Consider the following 14,218-nt stretch of genomic DNA (forward strand, 5'->3'; position numbering starts at 1 on the left):
GAATTAATAATTATAAAAATTGCTATCCCAATATCTTTATACCTATATTTATTTACCTATATTTCTTCAGCTTTTCTTGTGAAAAATAAAGTTTTTATTAATTCGTTTTAATTTAAAAGATATTTTTTCAATTTCCAATTCCGATTTTTGGATAAAAAATTAACTCTCCAATTTAATTCCGTATTACGAATTAAATAATGAAACTAAATTTTTAAAAGCTAATTTCGGATTAATTATTTTTAATTCAAAATTCGCAACTCTGATTATTATTGTATAAACACAAATGTGTTTTCAAATATTGGTTAGTCGAAAAAGTCTCTTTGTAATTCTAATCAAACTTCAACTTATTTTATTTTTATTTTTATACTAATAAATAAATAAACAAATATGTACCATTTTGATAGAGCGCTTTTTGCCATTTTTCCGCTAGAGACATTATTCCATCAATGTAAATCGAAATTTCCAGAACGGAAACGAGCGAACCATTGTTGTGCTACATGATACTGATACCGCATCGTCCCCGTAAACTTCACAAATTTCATTGGTTGCTTGCGCGGCATTTTTCTCTTTTTTATTCAAATATTTCAAAATATACTGAATTTCTGCATTATTTTCATTCATATTTGAACAGTGTTACTTTTCAACTTCTCTGAATTTAATTTTTTCTTTGTTAAATAAAGCCTAAAATCTCATCTTTTCAACACCATATAGTGTGACACAATGTGATGGTAGCACTGGATATATAGGACTGTCTATTGACAAAATACGAAAATACTTTATCGACTACCCAATAATTTATCTTTAATAAACAAAAATGTTTCCAAATATATGTAGAATGAGTTTTAATATTTAAATATATATATTTTTTGCAATATGCTTCCCTTACAGCTCACTTTATGTAAAAAAAAATTATAACTTAACAAGTTGCTTTGCTAATTACCAATTAACATTTGCCATATTCGCATTGGCTGCGAAGTGATTTAAATGCAATATACTGTATGCTTTAGCGTACAGGTAGTACCAGCGGAAAATTCCATACGAATAACTATAGTAAGTATATGCAAATAATATTGAGGGATTATGGGTAGCACATTGCATACATACATATGCAATGAAAGAGAAAACATTAAATGCCTATTAATTAACATTAAATATACTCTGTCATTTTGCAAACGATGTTTGCAATTTTTTTATCACACAATTTTTAATAACATGAGTAAATGCGAAAAAGCGATAATAATCAGTGTATGCACCGGAAAATAATAATAATACATGGCAATCAAAACATATTTTGCACTTTTCAAGAAAATGAAAGCATGTTAAAGATATAGAGCCTTTGGCGGCATATTTCGCTTATCATGTCAAGCCGGAACTGGCCTACTCTTATCAGTACATAGCGGAACTACAATGTAGGCGTTATGTAGAATGCATGCGTATGGTTATGTATTTGTGGTCACACAAATAAACATGCCTATGCACCAAGTTTGCTGCCAAGTGAGTATCGCCGCTAATTGAATGACTGACTATCGTAAATGGTTATTTTACGAACGGCTGACATTTCATTTTTTGTTGTAGATTTTTCAATAACATTCGAGTATCTTGTGCATTTTGCCACAATGCAAAATTTGTGCTTGCATCAATGTCAAGGGCATATATGTAGTAGGCATTCACAAGCGACTACCTTCTGACCATGAATTTAATGCTCTTTATCATTTATGGTGGCCATGTGTTCAAAACACGGAACGCCTAAGCAAACTTTTGTTGGATGCATCAATAAAATAGCCATAGCTCAAAACAAAATACATATTTATATATGCTTGGTTTTTACCGAATTATTTAACAAAACTGTTCAAATTTAATAATGCTGTTCCAAACTTTTCATTGAATAATGACGCAACATTATATAATATTAGGCATGAAGTCAAAATTTATATCTACATACATATATAGCAAATATTTTAATATATCAATGACTTCGTGGTATATTGTATACATATTTCCTAAAGGTATCTAAAACATAAGGGAAATGTAAAATGACTCACCATCCATCGCACCAGACGCGTACTTCTTTTTTCTCAACTGATTGTTGGTCAGTAGTTTGTTGCTGCTGATCTTGACTTTGTCGATTGTTATTACTAAGGCCGGTCGCCACCTGGGCGTTGCTGGTTTCATTACTCAGCGGCTGGTTCACTTTTTCACTCATTTTATCTGCTTTCTTTTTTTCAACGAATGCGTGACAGCTGCTTTAAACACTAATTGATTTTATTATTGCGTTCAGTAAAAAATTTTCTTCAGATTGAAAAATTGTATAATACTTTTATGTTAATAATTTTCAATATTTCGAACTTTTCTTCACGCCTACTGCAATTGATTGTCGTATCTCGACACTACTTAACAATTTTTATTTATAAACACTTGCACAACGTTGTACGGGTATTAAAATGCACATCCGAACAACTCAAGAACTTTACAAGAATTATTTATGTTCCTCTATTTCTATTTTATATATGCCAGCACGCGCAATGGATTTTAAGACTACTTGCAGCAGGGATACAAATTATTCCAATTTATTCAGCTGTCACAACTTTAGCGAAAAATCACACTGCCGCAACAACAAAACTTAGGTAGTGATGTACTAAAAGGTAGTAGAAAAGAAAGTGCTAAAATTTCAACTCTACATTACAGCTGATTTTGATTGACAAGCGCTGCCACATTCTTGAGCGCATGAGTTTATGAGAAACAAGTTGAAAGGTAGAAAAAATTGCAAATATAAGTATTATTTTCTTAAATTATGTTATATAAGATATAAAAAAAGTCAAGTAGTATTACAAATTAAAAATAATATAAAGTTTTTTAATACTAGTTTTATATGTGATGCCATATTAATTTGACTTTGCTTTTTTTCTTCATTACCTCATATAATAATAATTATTATTTATCTATCTGTTAAAAACAACACTAACATTTAAACCAAAGCTAAGAAATTAGACAGCGAAAATTGTTTGTGTACCCCATCATCCACAGTGTTGCATGCGCTTCTACTTTTAGGGCTGCCATTCTTCAACTACTAATCTTCTAAACATTTGTGTGTTTGTTTGCCTTTGCATTACCGGTCGCTGTCTAATTTCGCCACTAATTTTAGTAGTTCCTGTGAAATTAAAGCGCAATGTGTTAAATTTATGAAACACTGTGCTATTGCAATATTTGCTTGTCACTAATAAGTTCGAAGTAAGGGCAAACTTACAACGCGACGGAAGAAAACATGTCCAACTTGTAGAGTCGTGCTGAATAAAGTAAACATACTAAGCCAGTGCATTGTTCATATTTATTTAGTGGATATTAACGCACGTAACTAGCCAATATAACGACTTGACATTAGCAGTGCCTAATCAAATTTATACTATTTGCGCATTACATTGATATAAGCAAATAACGAACAAATAAAATAAGATGACGTCGCCAAAAGATGTGCGGCAACGTAAGGTGAGTAAATTAACAAATGCATTGTTTTAAATTATTATAATTTCAGTACTTTTCTAACTAGCCGCAAGCTAGAAATTCAGCCGAAATTTAGCGGCTTACAGAAGGCACAGGCAGTATAATGAATTGTGAGGTGGGCAAGTTTTACCGGTTTAGCTTTCTATGACATGTGATGAACTATTAAGAACCTTTGCACATGCAGTTGGTACTTTCGTAGTTTTTCGAGATCAGAAGGCTAGACTAGATAAACATACAATACTGTTTTATCTCAAATATTTTATTAACACTTTTGTTACAAAATTGGCAATTAAACTTAATTTAAAATTTATTGTGTAGGTTATTTGACTTCTAATATCAATATATATTGTACATATGTATATATTTGCCTAGTTCACTGATGCTGTTGAGTAATTATCATTTCTATCGTAACAAATACCTACAAGCTATTTGGTGTTAGATCAAAGTTTATTTTTCTATATATAAAATTGCACGTTTGATGCCAAGTTAAATGACATTATTGTAGCGCGTTTGCTGGTCATTAAAAAAAATACAACAGTGACGTGAGATTCTCTGTGGTCAGGGCTCATTTATCATGAATAGATTTAAATTATGTTTTTTATTTAGTTTACCTTTATTTCTCCACTATTTTGTCAGCTGTATACAAAAAACTTTAAAAAAGATACCTCTACCAATATAAAAGCATATAAAAAAAGATTTAATTTAAAAAAAAATTTTGTACACTCGCATGTGTAATGTAGGAAGTTCGAAAATTCCGGTATATAATTGTTGTGTCATGGTGTGCTTGCAAAATATTTATAGTATGTACATATATATATAATATCTAACCACTATTGCCTTGGTTTTTACTTATAACTATACACACTTCACTGATAAGAGAATGTCTAGAGTAGAGGATAATGTAATGTAAGGAATTTTTTTTTTCTACAATTTTAAAATTTGCTGATTTTAGATAAGATAAACTGTTAAGGTTATTTAACAATGATACGAAAACGCTTTTCATTTAATTGACTCACAGTTAAATTTTGCATGGTAATTAAATAGCAAAATGACATTTCAAAATATTTCATAAAATTATATAAAATAGCTTTTTCCTTATTTATGTATTTTCCACTTTAAAAAAATGTATGTATTTATTATAGAAAAAATAGCTACGTTATTTCAATATCATACTTAAATATAAAGAGAATATTTGAGATTTCAAGTTCTGGAAATTTTTCGCACCGTCTTTTACGCTATGCCGGTTGTCCGTAGACCGTATATACGTTCTCTGAGTGTGCTTTACAATTTTCTATAATACGATATAAGTGCTCAAGTGCTCAGCTGGTTTTCGATAACATCATTGTACTTATTTTTCTCACCGACCTTCTGCTACGACAACAAATCATTTTTGACGTTTCAGTTTGCCGCATTTACAACAATTTTACTAAAACTGAGTTAGTCTTTTACAAAGTTAAATATTTATACAGCCGAATGGCTTAATTTAAGTGTATTTAGACAATAAAGCGAAACAAAATGTTTAAGTAAATGTCGTATAATGAAGTTTGAATACCAATTGGTAAGTTTGCCGTAATGTCGGTAATTCTAATTCTCCTGAGAAAAAAATAAACTACGAATGTGTACAAAAAATTGTATTATCTTTCTTTCATACTTGTAGTTGAACACAAACGATGACCAAGCGGGTGGTGCTGCTACCATTAGACGTAAATCTGCAAGTCCAAACGGTGGTGGATCGAAGGGCTTACCTAGAGGACTAAAGCTTTCATTTCTCTGTCTGGTATTGTCTGCTACATTTCTGCTATTCTTTTTCGGTAAATATTTTTTATAATGATTTAAGCAGTATTTGAAGAATTATAATAATTATAACTGCAGGTGTTTACTTGGACTCCACCAGCCCATTTTTGGTGCGGTTGGCATCAAAACTAGGTTACACACGCAATCAGTTTGCTGTTATCATCGACGCTGGTTCGACCGGTAGTCGGGTTTTGGCATACAAATTTGATAGAAGCTTTATTGGTAAATAAAAATTGTATTCAGTTATTTACGTTGTCCTTTATATCAACCCTAAGTTTAACAATAATTTTTCCTACAATTGTAAAGACAACAAGCTGGTCTTGTCTGAGGAGCTTTTCAAAGAACGCAAGCCGGGACTCTCGTCTTTTGCGGAAAATCCATCCCAAGGTGCACATTCCATTAAACTGCTACTTGATGACGCTAAAGCGTTTGTACCCAAAGAAAAATGGTCAACGACGCCTTTAGTGCTGAAAGCTACAGCGGGCCTGCGACTTCTGCCACAACATAAGGCCGAAAATCTTTTAAATGCCGTGCGTGAACTTTTCGAGAAGTCGGGATTTAGCGTTGAGCCAGATGCAGTAGAGATTATGGATGGAACTGACGAGGGAATTTTTTCGTGGTTTACAGTTAACTTTTTGCTTGGTCGCCTTTCCAAAGTCAATCAAGCCGCGGCCTTGGATTTGGGTGGCGGTAGTACACAAGTCACTTTTGCACCCACAGACCCCGATCAATTACCGCTATACGAAAAGTATATGCACGAAGTGAATACATTGAATCGGCAAATTGCCGTCTTTACGCACAGTTACTTAGGATTGGGTTTAATGGCGGCGCGTCACTCAGTATTTACGAAGGGTTACAGCAAAGATGAGACTAATGTCGAATCTGTGTGCATTAATCCAATAATTAACAATCGTACATGGACTTACTCAAATGTACAATATCAAGTCAGGTAAAAGCTTGCAGTTGTGTATTTTGATCCATATTTTAAATAATTGCTTTTTTTTTTTACAGTGGCAAATCTAATCCGAAATCTACAGCTGAAGAGCCGATTGTAGACTTTGAGCAGTGCTTAGAGGCAGTCAAAACTCAAGTTTTACCGTTGGTTAAACCGAAACCCTTCACATTGAAGCAACATACGGTAGCTGCTTTTAGCTATTATTTCGAACGTGCCATAGAATCTGGGCTTATTGACCCCTTCCAAGGCGGTGAGATTACTGTGTCTGCTTATCGCAAAAAGGCGGAGGAAATATGTAGCATTGCGAATGACGAACAGCCTTTTATGTGCTTCGATTTGACTTTTATATCGGTTTTGTTGCGCGAAGGTTACGGATTGGGCGATAGCAAGAAAATAAAGGTAATACTAACCAAAATTTTCTTTTTGGGATTTTTTCGTTAATAATTTTATGTTTTTAATACGCAGCTTTACAAAAAAATCGATGGACATGAAATTTCATGGGCGTTGGGCTGTGCGTACAATGTTTTGACCAGCGATGAAAAATACAATTCCTAAATCTAAATTGCAATAATGAAAATATCGCAAACACATCCAAAAAGTATACATATAAAATTTTTTTATTTAGTGCTAATGAATTGGTAGTAAAAAAATTAAAAGTGCTGCGTAGAACGTAACTAAGAACCCAATATTTCTAAAGCCAGTGCAGCAGTGACTGTCCGTAAGAATGTGCAAATACTCGAGGCTATTTAGAACTTAGCGCTAATAATTGTATGTTGTAACTAAATGCCTTAGTGCCTTAGTAAACTAAAATGTTGTCACTTTTATTTCAATTCAATAATATTAATGTAGTGTGACTTTAATTGATATTTTTGTGTATTATTCGAATGTGTTTGTTAGAAATTATTCATAGCTTTTAATCATTTATCTACCGTTAAACACTATGTGTTGGCAATGAGTTTATCAATATATATTTTACTTTTAGTTTTTTTTTTAGATAATTTTCCTAAATGTTATAAAGTATCGTGTATATAAAACAAAAACCCGTTTACTTATATGATTGTAGTAGTGTATTGTTTGGATTGTGTAAATATTACAAATAAATTGCAATTTGACGATCTAATGCTGTACTGTACTTTATTAAATAATGATAAATAAATTAACAATTTAAATCAACTATAATTGCTCGCTCTGTAAATTACTTAAGGAATATTGTTTTTGCTTTGTAAACAACACTTGGATTGCTATGACATGCAACGGAACCTATAATGTCGATGTGTTTTATTGTCGTATGATTATGACATTATGTGGATTATTGTGCAAGCAATATTTAAGAAGGGTCTGCAATAAAAATATTCTGTGGATTAAGTATGCTTGTCTAAAACCGAAAAAAAATTAATAAAAATAGAAAATGACTGACGTGTGTCCATTACATATGTTCTTTATTATTGTACATTTTATCGCTTATTTCATACAAATGTCTTTAATTCTGTTTTCTTATTTTATCTTGACTATTTCATTTACTAAATCTGTTTAAACAAACACAAATAAAGTTAATATTACATATCTTTGATACAGTGCATATAGCAATTAAAGCAATTGGAGTTTACATTTTCTTTACATCATACTTAATATAAACAAATAATAAAATAAAGCAATTAAAAGTTTATTTTCAATTACTTTTTTTGTAGTTGTGCAAACTTTATGTACTTAACAGAATATTTTAGAACTTTGCGCAATATGTCTGTTACCGAAAATTATTTGCATCTTCAAGTTTATGGTTTTGACAATATTTGCGGCTTAATACCTAAACGATCAATTACATATTGTGGCATACACAACGTAGGGTTAATGGCTTTGAGGCCCTCAAATCCCAGTATCGAAAGAGCACCGATGCCAAATAGTGTATGAAAGATATCTGGCATATTACCGGTACGATCAGCAAAACCACCAGTTTCGCTGTCTTGACACGTTAATATAAACTGTTTTAGTTTCTCGGCGCTAATCCAATGTAGACGCCCCATAATGGTTAATGAAGAGAGCACCCACCATGAGTAACAGACGTCAGGCAGTTTTTCTGGTCGTCCATTTAGACCACCCGAAGTGAGTTGACGTTCGCACAACCACCACCCTAACTTATCGACGTCGAGTAGGTGTAAACTTTGTGTTAGCGAAAGAAAGCCCACACAACAGTATATTAAGCCGGCATGTGATTCGGCGCCAGGTTTCGAACCAAAGCCACCATCGGTTTGATTGCAGCATGACATTACGAATTTGATTGCACGATCTACATTAATTGTGCCCTCCATACGTCCCAATAATGTAAGTATGGCAACAGCACAAAAGCTAAAACGTGTATCCACCTCACCCCATTTGTCGCCAAAAAAGCTGCCATCGAATTGTTGTAAACCACTTACGTAGCGCACAACAGCTTCACAATCTATTTCATTTAAAGCGTCATAAATGCAGAGAATTTGTATGGCAGAAAGTGTGTATAATATATGGGGGTCGTGACCTTCACATGGCGCGAAGCCACCTGTAACCGGACATTGGCAGCGACGTATGAAATCTATTATTGATGTACGATCCAAACGATCCAGCTGGTTCATTATATCTAAGGCTGTCACACCCCAATATATACCCGACATACGTAAAAATTCAGTCATGCAGTATTCGTAATCGTCCTGATCCTTTCCATGATTCTCAATATATTCAACATGTTTCCAAAAGTGTAAATCAGTGGCGTTATTTTCATTATTGGCGTCCACATTACTGGGCTTTGCAAAACTTGTGAAATCCATTTATGCGACTTGCTGTGACTCGTAATTTAAATGCTAAAATATTACTTTTGTATATACGTATCGACAATGCTGCACTGATTAATTTTAATTCCTTTGCTGTAATAGCGCGTTGTTATTGGCTAATTGATAAAGTAAAAATAGAAAGAGGCAAGATCAAAATAATTATTAATCAAGAATGTCAGCTGAATAAATGAAAAGAAAAATGTCATTAGAGCTCAGCGCTGTTGCCAACTTTTCAACGACGTTATAATTTTAACTATATGTTATGAAGTCGTGAATACCAATATATATATATAAAATTTGCATTAAAGTGCAACCGACCGCTTTTAATAAAAAAATACTGATTAAATAAATAATTATGTGTTTCTATATCATAGTAATTATGTTTAATAATTGTACACTCCTTTCAACCTTGATATATATAATGCTTGCAAAAAAATTAAAATGTATGTATGTACATATATACATGTAAAACATAAAGTTATAGCGAAAATTATTTAAAGTCTTAAACTTTTAATTTTTTACAAGCATTTCGCCAATTTTTGCATACACCAATGATTTAAATTCGCTGCTATCAGCTGTTTCTCCCTATTAATTGGCAAATTGCTAAATTACATATCACATGGAAGTAAGCGAACAGACCCATTTGTGTTCCACATTCCACAATTTTCTTGCCTTTATATTTTATCATTTCTTTGTGATTGCTCATCGTTTCCTTCTTTATCTCCGTAGTCGTGATTCGTGGAAGTAGCGGAGTTGCAGCAGCAGCAGCAGTGGTGGCAGAGGAGAATATAAATTTAATATTCCACCCAAATTTCACACATTCAATTTTAATTCATTTTAAAAAACGTGTGAAATTCGAAGTGTAAACGTAAATCAGTTTGTAAAATTTGCTATTAATTATAGAAAAATAGAAAACGCAAATTGTGAAAAAAGCGTGAAGACATTGTGAAGTGGAAAATTTGCAACGCTGGCTGAAGCGAAAGAAATAGTGAAAAGACAACGAGGAACTGGAAGTTGTGGAAATAGTAGCAGCGCTGCTATTGCCAGTAAACGTAATAGAAAAGGCGACCATATAATCGTTGGGAAGGTCTTTAAATTTGTTTGCATTGCCAAGGGCAGTCAGGGAAATAAGATTTTAAAAAATAATAATTATTTAAAACTTACACATGGATTATTCATGAGTAAAGGGAAACGGAACAGTGCGAGCAGCAGGAAAAGACGAAAGTGAAAGGCGAAGCAGAGCAACAGCAGCAGCAGACGGCCGTACAGCGCAAGCAGCGAATAAAAGCAAAAAAAGCAAAGTGACAAACTTCTTAGCAAAGACAAATTGCTGTGTTGCTGCTTGGAGCTTTGAACGTTGTTAAAATTCATTGAGTTTATACAATTTTTCACAAAGGGGCAAATCTGTGTACTTCAGAAGGATATAGGTGGACACTGAAGCATACAACTTGTTTCCAAATCCGGGTGTGAAGAAGTTTGCACACACCAGTCTACCAAAACGCCGCTAGCTAGAAATGTCCAATGGTGACGAAGTGCTAGACAATTGGGAGGAAATTGATGAAGCTGGTGTAAGTAAAATGCATACAATATGTAGTTTTTACAATTAAGTATTTCATATATTAATTTCCCACAACTTTCAGTTGACAGATACATTGCAGAAGATACAACAAAAACAACAGGATACACAACCTCAAAAAACCGATAGTGCCAAAAAGTGCTTAAATTTGCCAACAAATTCGACAAGTTCAGCAAATTCTTCACTTGGAGTGTTTTCCAAAAATACAAACACAACTTCAACAGCTGATCCCAATCAATTTACGTTCTCCACAGTTGAGTTTCCAACACCTGCTGTCGCCGCAACCGTTCCGATGAAATTACTACAGCGCAACGCAAACAGTAGTGGCAATATACAGGCCGCAATAGGCGGTACTACTACTGCCGCTGATTTAAAATCGCCACTGGACGATATGACAGCTTCATTTCAACCGGTTATGATGATGCTACATAAACCGGCGGACGAGTTCCAGTCTCAGAATTATGCGACACCAACCAATTTGCAGACTGTGAAAATACTACGTCGTCCAACTCAATCAATGGAACCGCGTAATAATGGTATTAAACCGCGTCAGCCCATTAAAACGTTGCAGCAACGTGAGCAAGAGTACGCAGAAGCCCGTTTACGTATTCTAGGATCAGCAAAAAATCCGGAAGATGATTTGGGGTGAGTAAGCTTTTCGAGACCACTTAAAGTACCATTTATAATTTTTGTTTTCAATGCGGCAGCGCGTCAAATGCATCGAATAATTCGACTGCATCAACAACCGCCACTGTCAACACGACTGTCAGCACAAACAATGCGTACAAGAGCAACACCGCTTCCCCCAAGGTCAATCAGTCTGGCGGCAAAGGCGGAGGTGGTGGTGGTGGCAATGGTTCGCCACTTAATATGTATAATAACTATTACAATCATCAGCAGCAACAACAACAACAACAGCAATCGAACTACTATTATATGCAGCAACAGAAACAGCAACAACAACAACAGATACCACCCGCTTATAACTCACGTTCAATGTCAGCGCTGCTGCCACTTCCGCTACCGACTGCGTTGCAGCATCAGCACCAACATCCGAAGCCACAACCACAGAACCAACATCAAACATGGTCGCCCGTAGTCGGTGGCAGCGTGTCATCATCGGCTTTAAGACTACAACAGCAAGAGAGCATTTTACGTTTGCCTCGTGGTCCGGATGGATCCAATGGCTTCCAGATGCGTCGGTAACGCGGTTAATTACAACGGAAGTTATTTACTCAAACATCGCCGTGATCGTAAAGAGAAAAATAAATATTTTATTAATATTGCTTACTGCGTTCGTGCGTCTTTTAGCCATTTTTCAGTTGTCTGCTACACATATATTACACATTTAATTTTCTCGTACATCCAACAGTCTCAACAATATCTCTCAAGTAATATCAGCGACTTTCAACCAAACAAATTTGATTGGAATATTAATTCAACTATAAGTCAACATCATTTGACCTTTGCAATTCTTACACACAGTTATTGATACATTTTTAAAGCAATAATAAAAATAACTAATTTTCAACACCCAAAATTTTATAGCATCTCTATACATAAATAATAACAACAGTAATATTTTCTTTGCAATGATCATTTTTTTTATATACATCTAATACTTATACCTAAACACATGTTTATCCTTTGCTACCTACATGACATTCGTAGGATTTTTGTTTATAAAATGAAAGAGATAAAATGTCCGTAAATCGCATGAGCCAAACTTATCAAAGCCACTAAAAAGTAAAAAAGAAAATTAAAAAATAAAAAAACGTTTATGTAAATTGATTCTTTGAGATTTCCACTGTCTGGTGCTATTGCAAATTACATATGCATGTAAATGACCTATATGTGTATCATGTTCATTTGAATTAAAGAAAGGTATTTTGGAAAAAATGAAATATTTTTATATTTTAACTCGGCTCTCAAGAATTGTGGTGTGAAATTTGTATTAAAAACTTTCGATTGTCTTGTATTGTAGAAAATTCTTGTTCAACATTACTTTCTCCAGGACAACTACAACCATACTAGACGCTTACCACTGCTGGCTCCACAATCACTTAAATAATTTCCGCAAAGTTCAGAATTCGCATCTACGGACGCGGATTTTTTTTATCAAGCCAAGGCCTGTCAACTCGGCAGAAATCTGCCTCTACAATAACAACCTCACGAAACTTCTTGACTTCTTTCAACATATCGGAGTAAATGACAAAATACGGACCCGAAGAAGGGCGCGAGCTTATTTTAGCCGACGAAGAGATGTGTTAACTCTCCTCTCCCCAGTAGTGAAGTCACTTGAGGCCTTGCTACTCCCGACTTTCACTCACCACCTGAGCCTAACCAGTCACCAGAATGGATTCCGAAAAGTGCACACCACTTAGCGTTATAAACGCTCAGATAGTTCGTGGCCTCAACCAGAAACCACCCTGTGAGAGAACGATCCTCGTAGCGTTGGACTTGTCAAAAGCTTTTGACACAATCAACCACAAAACGCTACTGCAGGACATTGAAAAAACTACGCTTCCTCCAGGGCTAAAGAGGTGGACCATGAACTACCTGAACGGTCGTCAGTCATCCGTTATATGTCGAGATGAAACATCTAAACTCAGAAGAATTAAACAGGGGGTTCCGCATGGTGGTGTCCTCTAACCGTTACTGTTTAACTTCTACATCTCGAAACTCTCGCAACCACCAGAGAGGGTTTCCATAACCTCGTACGCGGATGATTGCACGATATTTACGTCGGGCAATGGAATCGGTGGCATGTGTTCGAAGGTAAACAACTACTTCTCCGACCTTTCTTGTTTCTTCACTGCACGGAACCTCACACTATCCCCCTCCAAATCCACAGCGACCATATTTGCGAACTGAACGAAGGAGTATAGACTTGAACTTAATATTGCAGTCGACGGCGTCAAAATTCCGACTGTCAATAACCCTAAGATTTTAGGCGTAACCTTCGATAGTCTATGCTCCTCCTCATCCCATACAAGAGCCACGACAAAATCTTCACGTCGCTAGCCGGCAGCACATGGGGAAAAGACAAAGAAACGTTGTTGGCAACTTACAAGGCAATCGGCCAGCCGGTCCTTAACTACGCAGCACCAATATGGTCGCCTGAATGCAGTGGTACGCAGATGAGGAAACTTCAGACCTGCCAAAATACTGCATTCCGGACCACGACGGGATGCCTTTTGATGTCTTCCATTGAACACCTTCATAGTGAGACGGTTATGCTCCCAGTAAAGGAGCATAATGAACTCCTCTGCAAGCAGTTCCTTCTGGGATGTTTTCGTAGAAATCACCTCTGCAGCCATCTGCTTGAAGCGGAACCACCTACTGGGAGTATCAAAAGGTCTTTCCTTGACTACGTCGACGACGTCGTACAGTACGCCAACCGGATTTCGGACACAACTGACTTTCGACAGGTACTGACCGCCACTCACAGTGGAGCCATGAACACCTTCACAGACTCCCTTCCCGTTAATGGCGTTCTTGGAGTCAAACCACCATCTATCACAGACGAAGAACTATAGTGGCAGCAAGACTCCAAATGTGACGACATCTGTTAATTATAATAAAGATCGTTCA

General features: G+C 35.2%; 4 protein-coding genes across 6 annotated transcripts in view; 2 read left to right on the forward strand and 2 right to left on the reverse strand.

The window, feature by feature from the left end:
• Positions 1-2,550, reverse strand: part of LOC108967931 (ethanolamine-phosphate cytidylyltransferase) — a 16,196-nt gene extending 13,646 nt beyond the window's left edge. Inside the window, exon 1 of one of the 2 annotated variants that reach the window (XM_018931632.1) lies at positions 2,043-2,550. In XM_018931632.1, coding sequence (XP_018787177.1) covers positions 2,043-2,203 — 161 coding nt within the window. In that variant the 5' untranslated portion in view covers positions 2,204-2,550. The remainder of the gene's footprint in view (positions 1-2,042) is intronic. The other variant, XM_018931633.1, reaches the window with a different exon arrangement.
• Positions 2,551-3,115: 565 nt separating this feature from the next.
• Positions 3,116-7,426, forward strand: LOC108967905 (ectonucleoside triphosphate diphosphohydrolase 5). Of its 2 annotated transcripts, none has more exons than XM_018931578.1 (6): positions 3,116-3,483; positions 5,156-5,309; positions 5,371-5,514; positions 5,599-6,241; positions 6,304-6,646; positions 6,713-7,426. In XM_018931578.1, the coding sequence occupies exons 1-6, from the start codon at positions 3,451-3,453 to the stop codon at positions 6,800-6,802; spliced, it is 1,407 nt and encodes a 468-aa protein (XP_018787123.1). In that variant the 5' UTR covers positions 3,116-3,450; the 3' UTR covers positions 6,803-7,426. The 2 variants fall into 2 exon arrangements, with proteins under 2 accessions (XP_018787123.1, XP_018787124.1); XM_018931579.1 differs by lacking the exon at positions 3,116-3,483 and adding an exon at positions 4,916-5,056.
• Positions 7,427-7,660: 234 nt separating this feature from the next.
• On the reverse strand, positions 7,661-9,196 carry LOC108967906 (geranylgeranyl transferase type-2 subunit beta). The gene has a single exon (XM_018931580.1). It carries the CDS (start codon positions 9,043-9,045, stop codon positions 8,020-8,022), a length of 1,026 nt encoding a protein of 341 aa, XP_018787125.1. The 5' UTR covers positions 9,046-9,196; the 3' UTR covers positions 7,661-8,019.
• Positions 9,197-9,799: 603 nt separating this feature from the next.
• Positions 9,800-12,528, forward strand: LOC108967938 (probable serine/threonine-protein kinase yakA). Its single transcript, XM_018931640.1, has 3 exons — positions 9,800-10,616; positions 10,689-11,269; positions 11,332-12,528. Exons 1-3 carry the CDS (start codon positions 10,563-10,565, stop codon positions 11,828-11,830), a joined length of 1,134 nt encoding a protein of 377 aa, XP_018787185.1. The 5' UTR covers positions 9,800-10,562; the 3' UTR covers positions 11,831-12,528.
• Positions 12,529-14,218: the final 1,690 nt, after the last annotated feature.

The sequence above is a fragment of the Bactrocera latifrons genome, unplaced genomic scaffold, assembly GCF_001853355.1.
Source record: "Bactrocera latifrons isolate USDA-ARS-PBARC rearing strain unplaced genomic scaffold, ASM185335v1 scaffold_2, whole genome shotgun sequence".
Taxonomy (NCBI): Eukaryota; Metazoa; Arthropoda; class Insecta; order Diptera; family Tephritidae; genus Bactrocera; species Bactrocera latifrons.

Bases quoted from the DNA above. Each gene is read 5' to 3' on its own strand.
- LOC108967905 (XM_018931578.1), top strand. From the start codon at position 3,451: ATGACGTCGCCAAAAGATGTGCGGCAACGTAAG. The intron at 5,310-5,370 runs GTAAATATTTTT...TTATAACTGCAG, and splicing joins ATTTCTGCTATTCTTTTTCG to GTGTTTACTTGGACTCCACC. The intron at 5,515-5,598 runs GTAAATAAAAAT...ACAATTGTAAAG, and splicing joins ATTTGATAGAAGCTTTATTG to ACAACAAGCTGGTCTTGTCT.
- LOC108967906 (XM_018931580.1), bottom strand. From the start codon at position 9,045: ATGGATTTCACAAGTTTTGCAAAGCCCAGTAATGTGGACGCCAATAAT.
- LOC108967938 (XM_018931640.1), top strand. From the start codon at position 10,563: ATGTCCAATGGTGACGAAGTGCTAGACAATTGGGAGGAAATTGATGAA. The intron at 10,617-10,688 runs GTAAGTAAAATG...CACAACTTTCAG, and splicing joins AGGAAATTGATGAAGCTGGT to TTGACAGATACATTGCAGAA. The intron at 11,270-11,331 runs GTGAGTAAGCTT...TCAATGCGGCAG, and splicing joins AATCCGGAAGATGATTTGGG to CGCGTCAAATGCATCGAATA.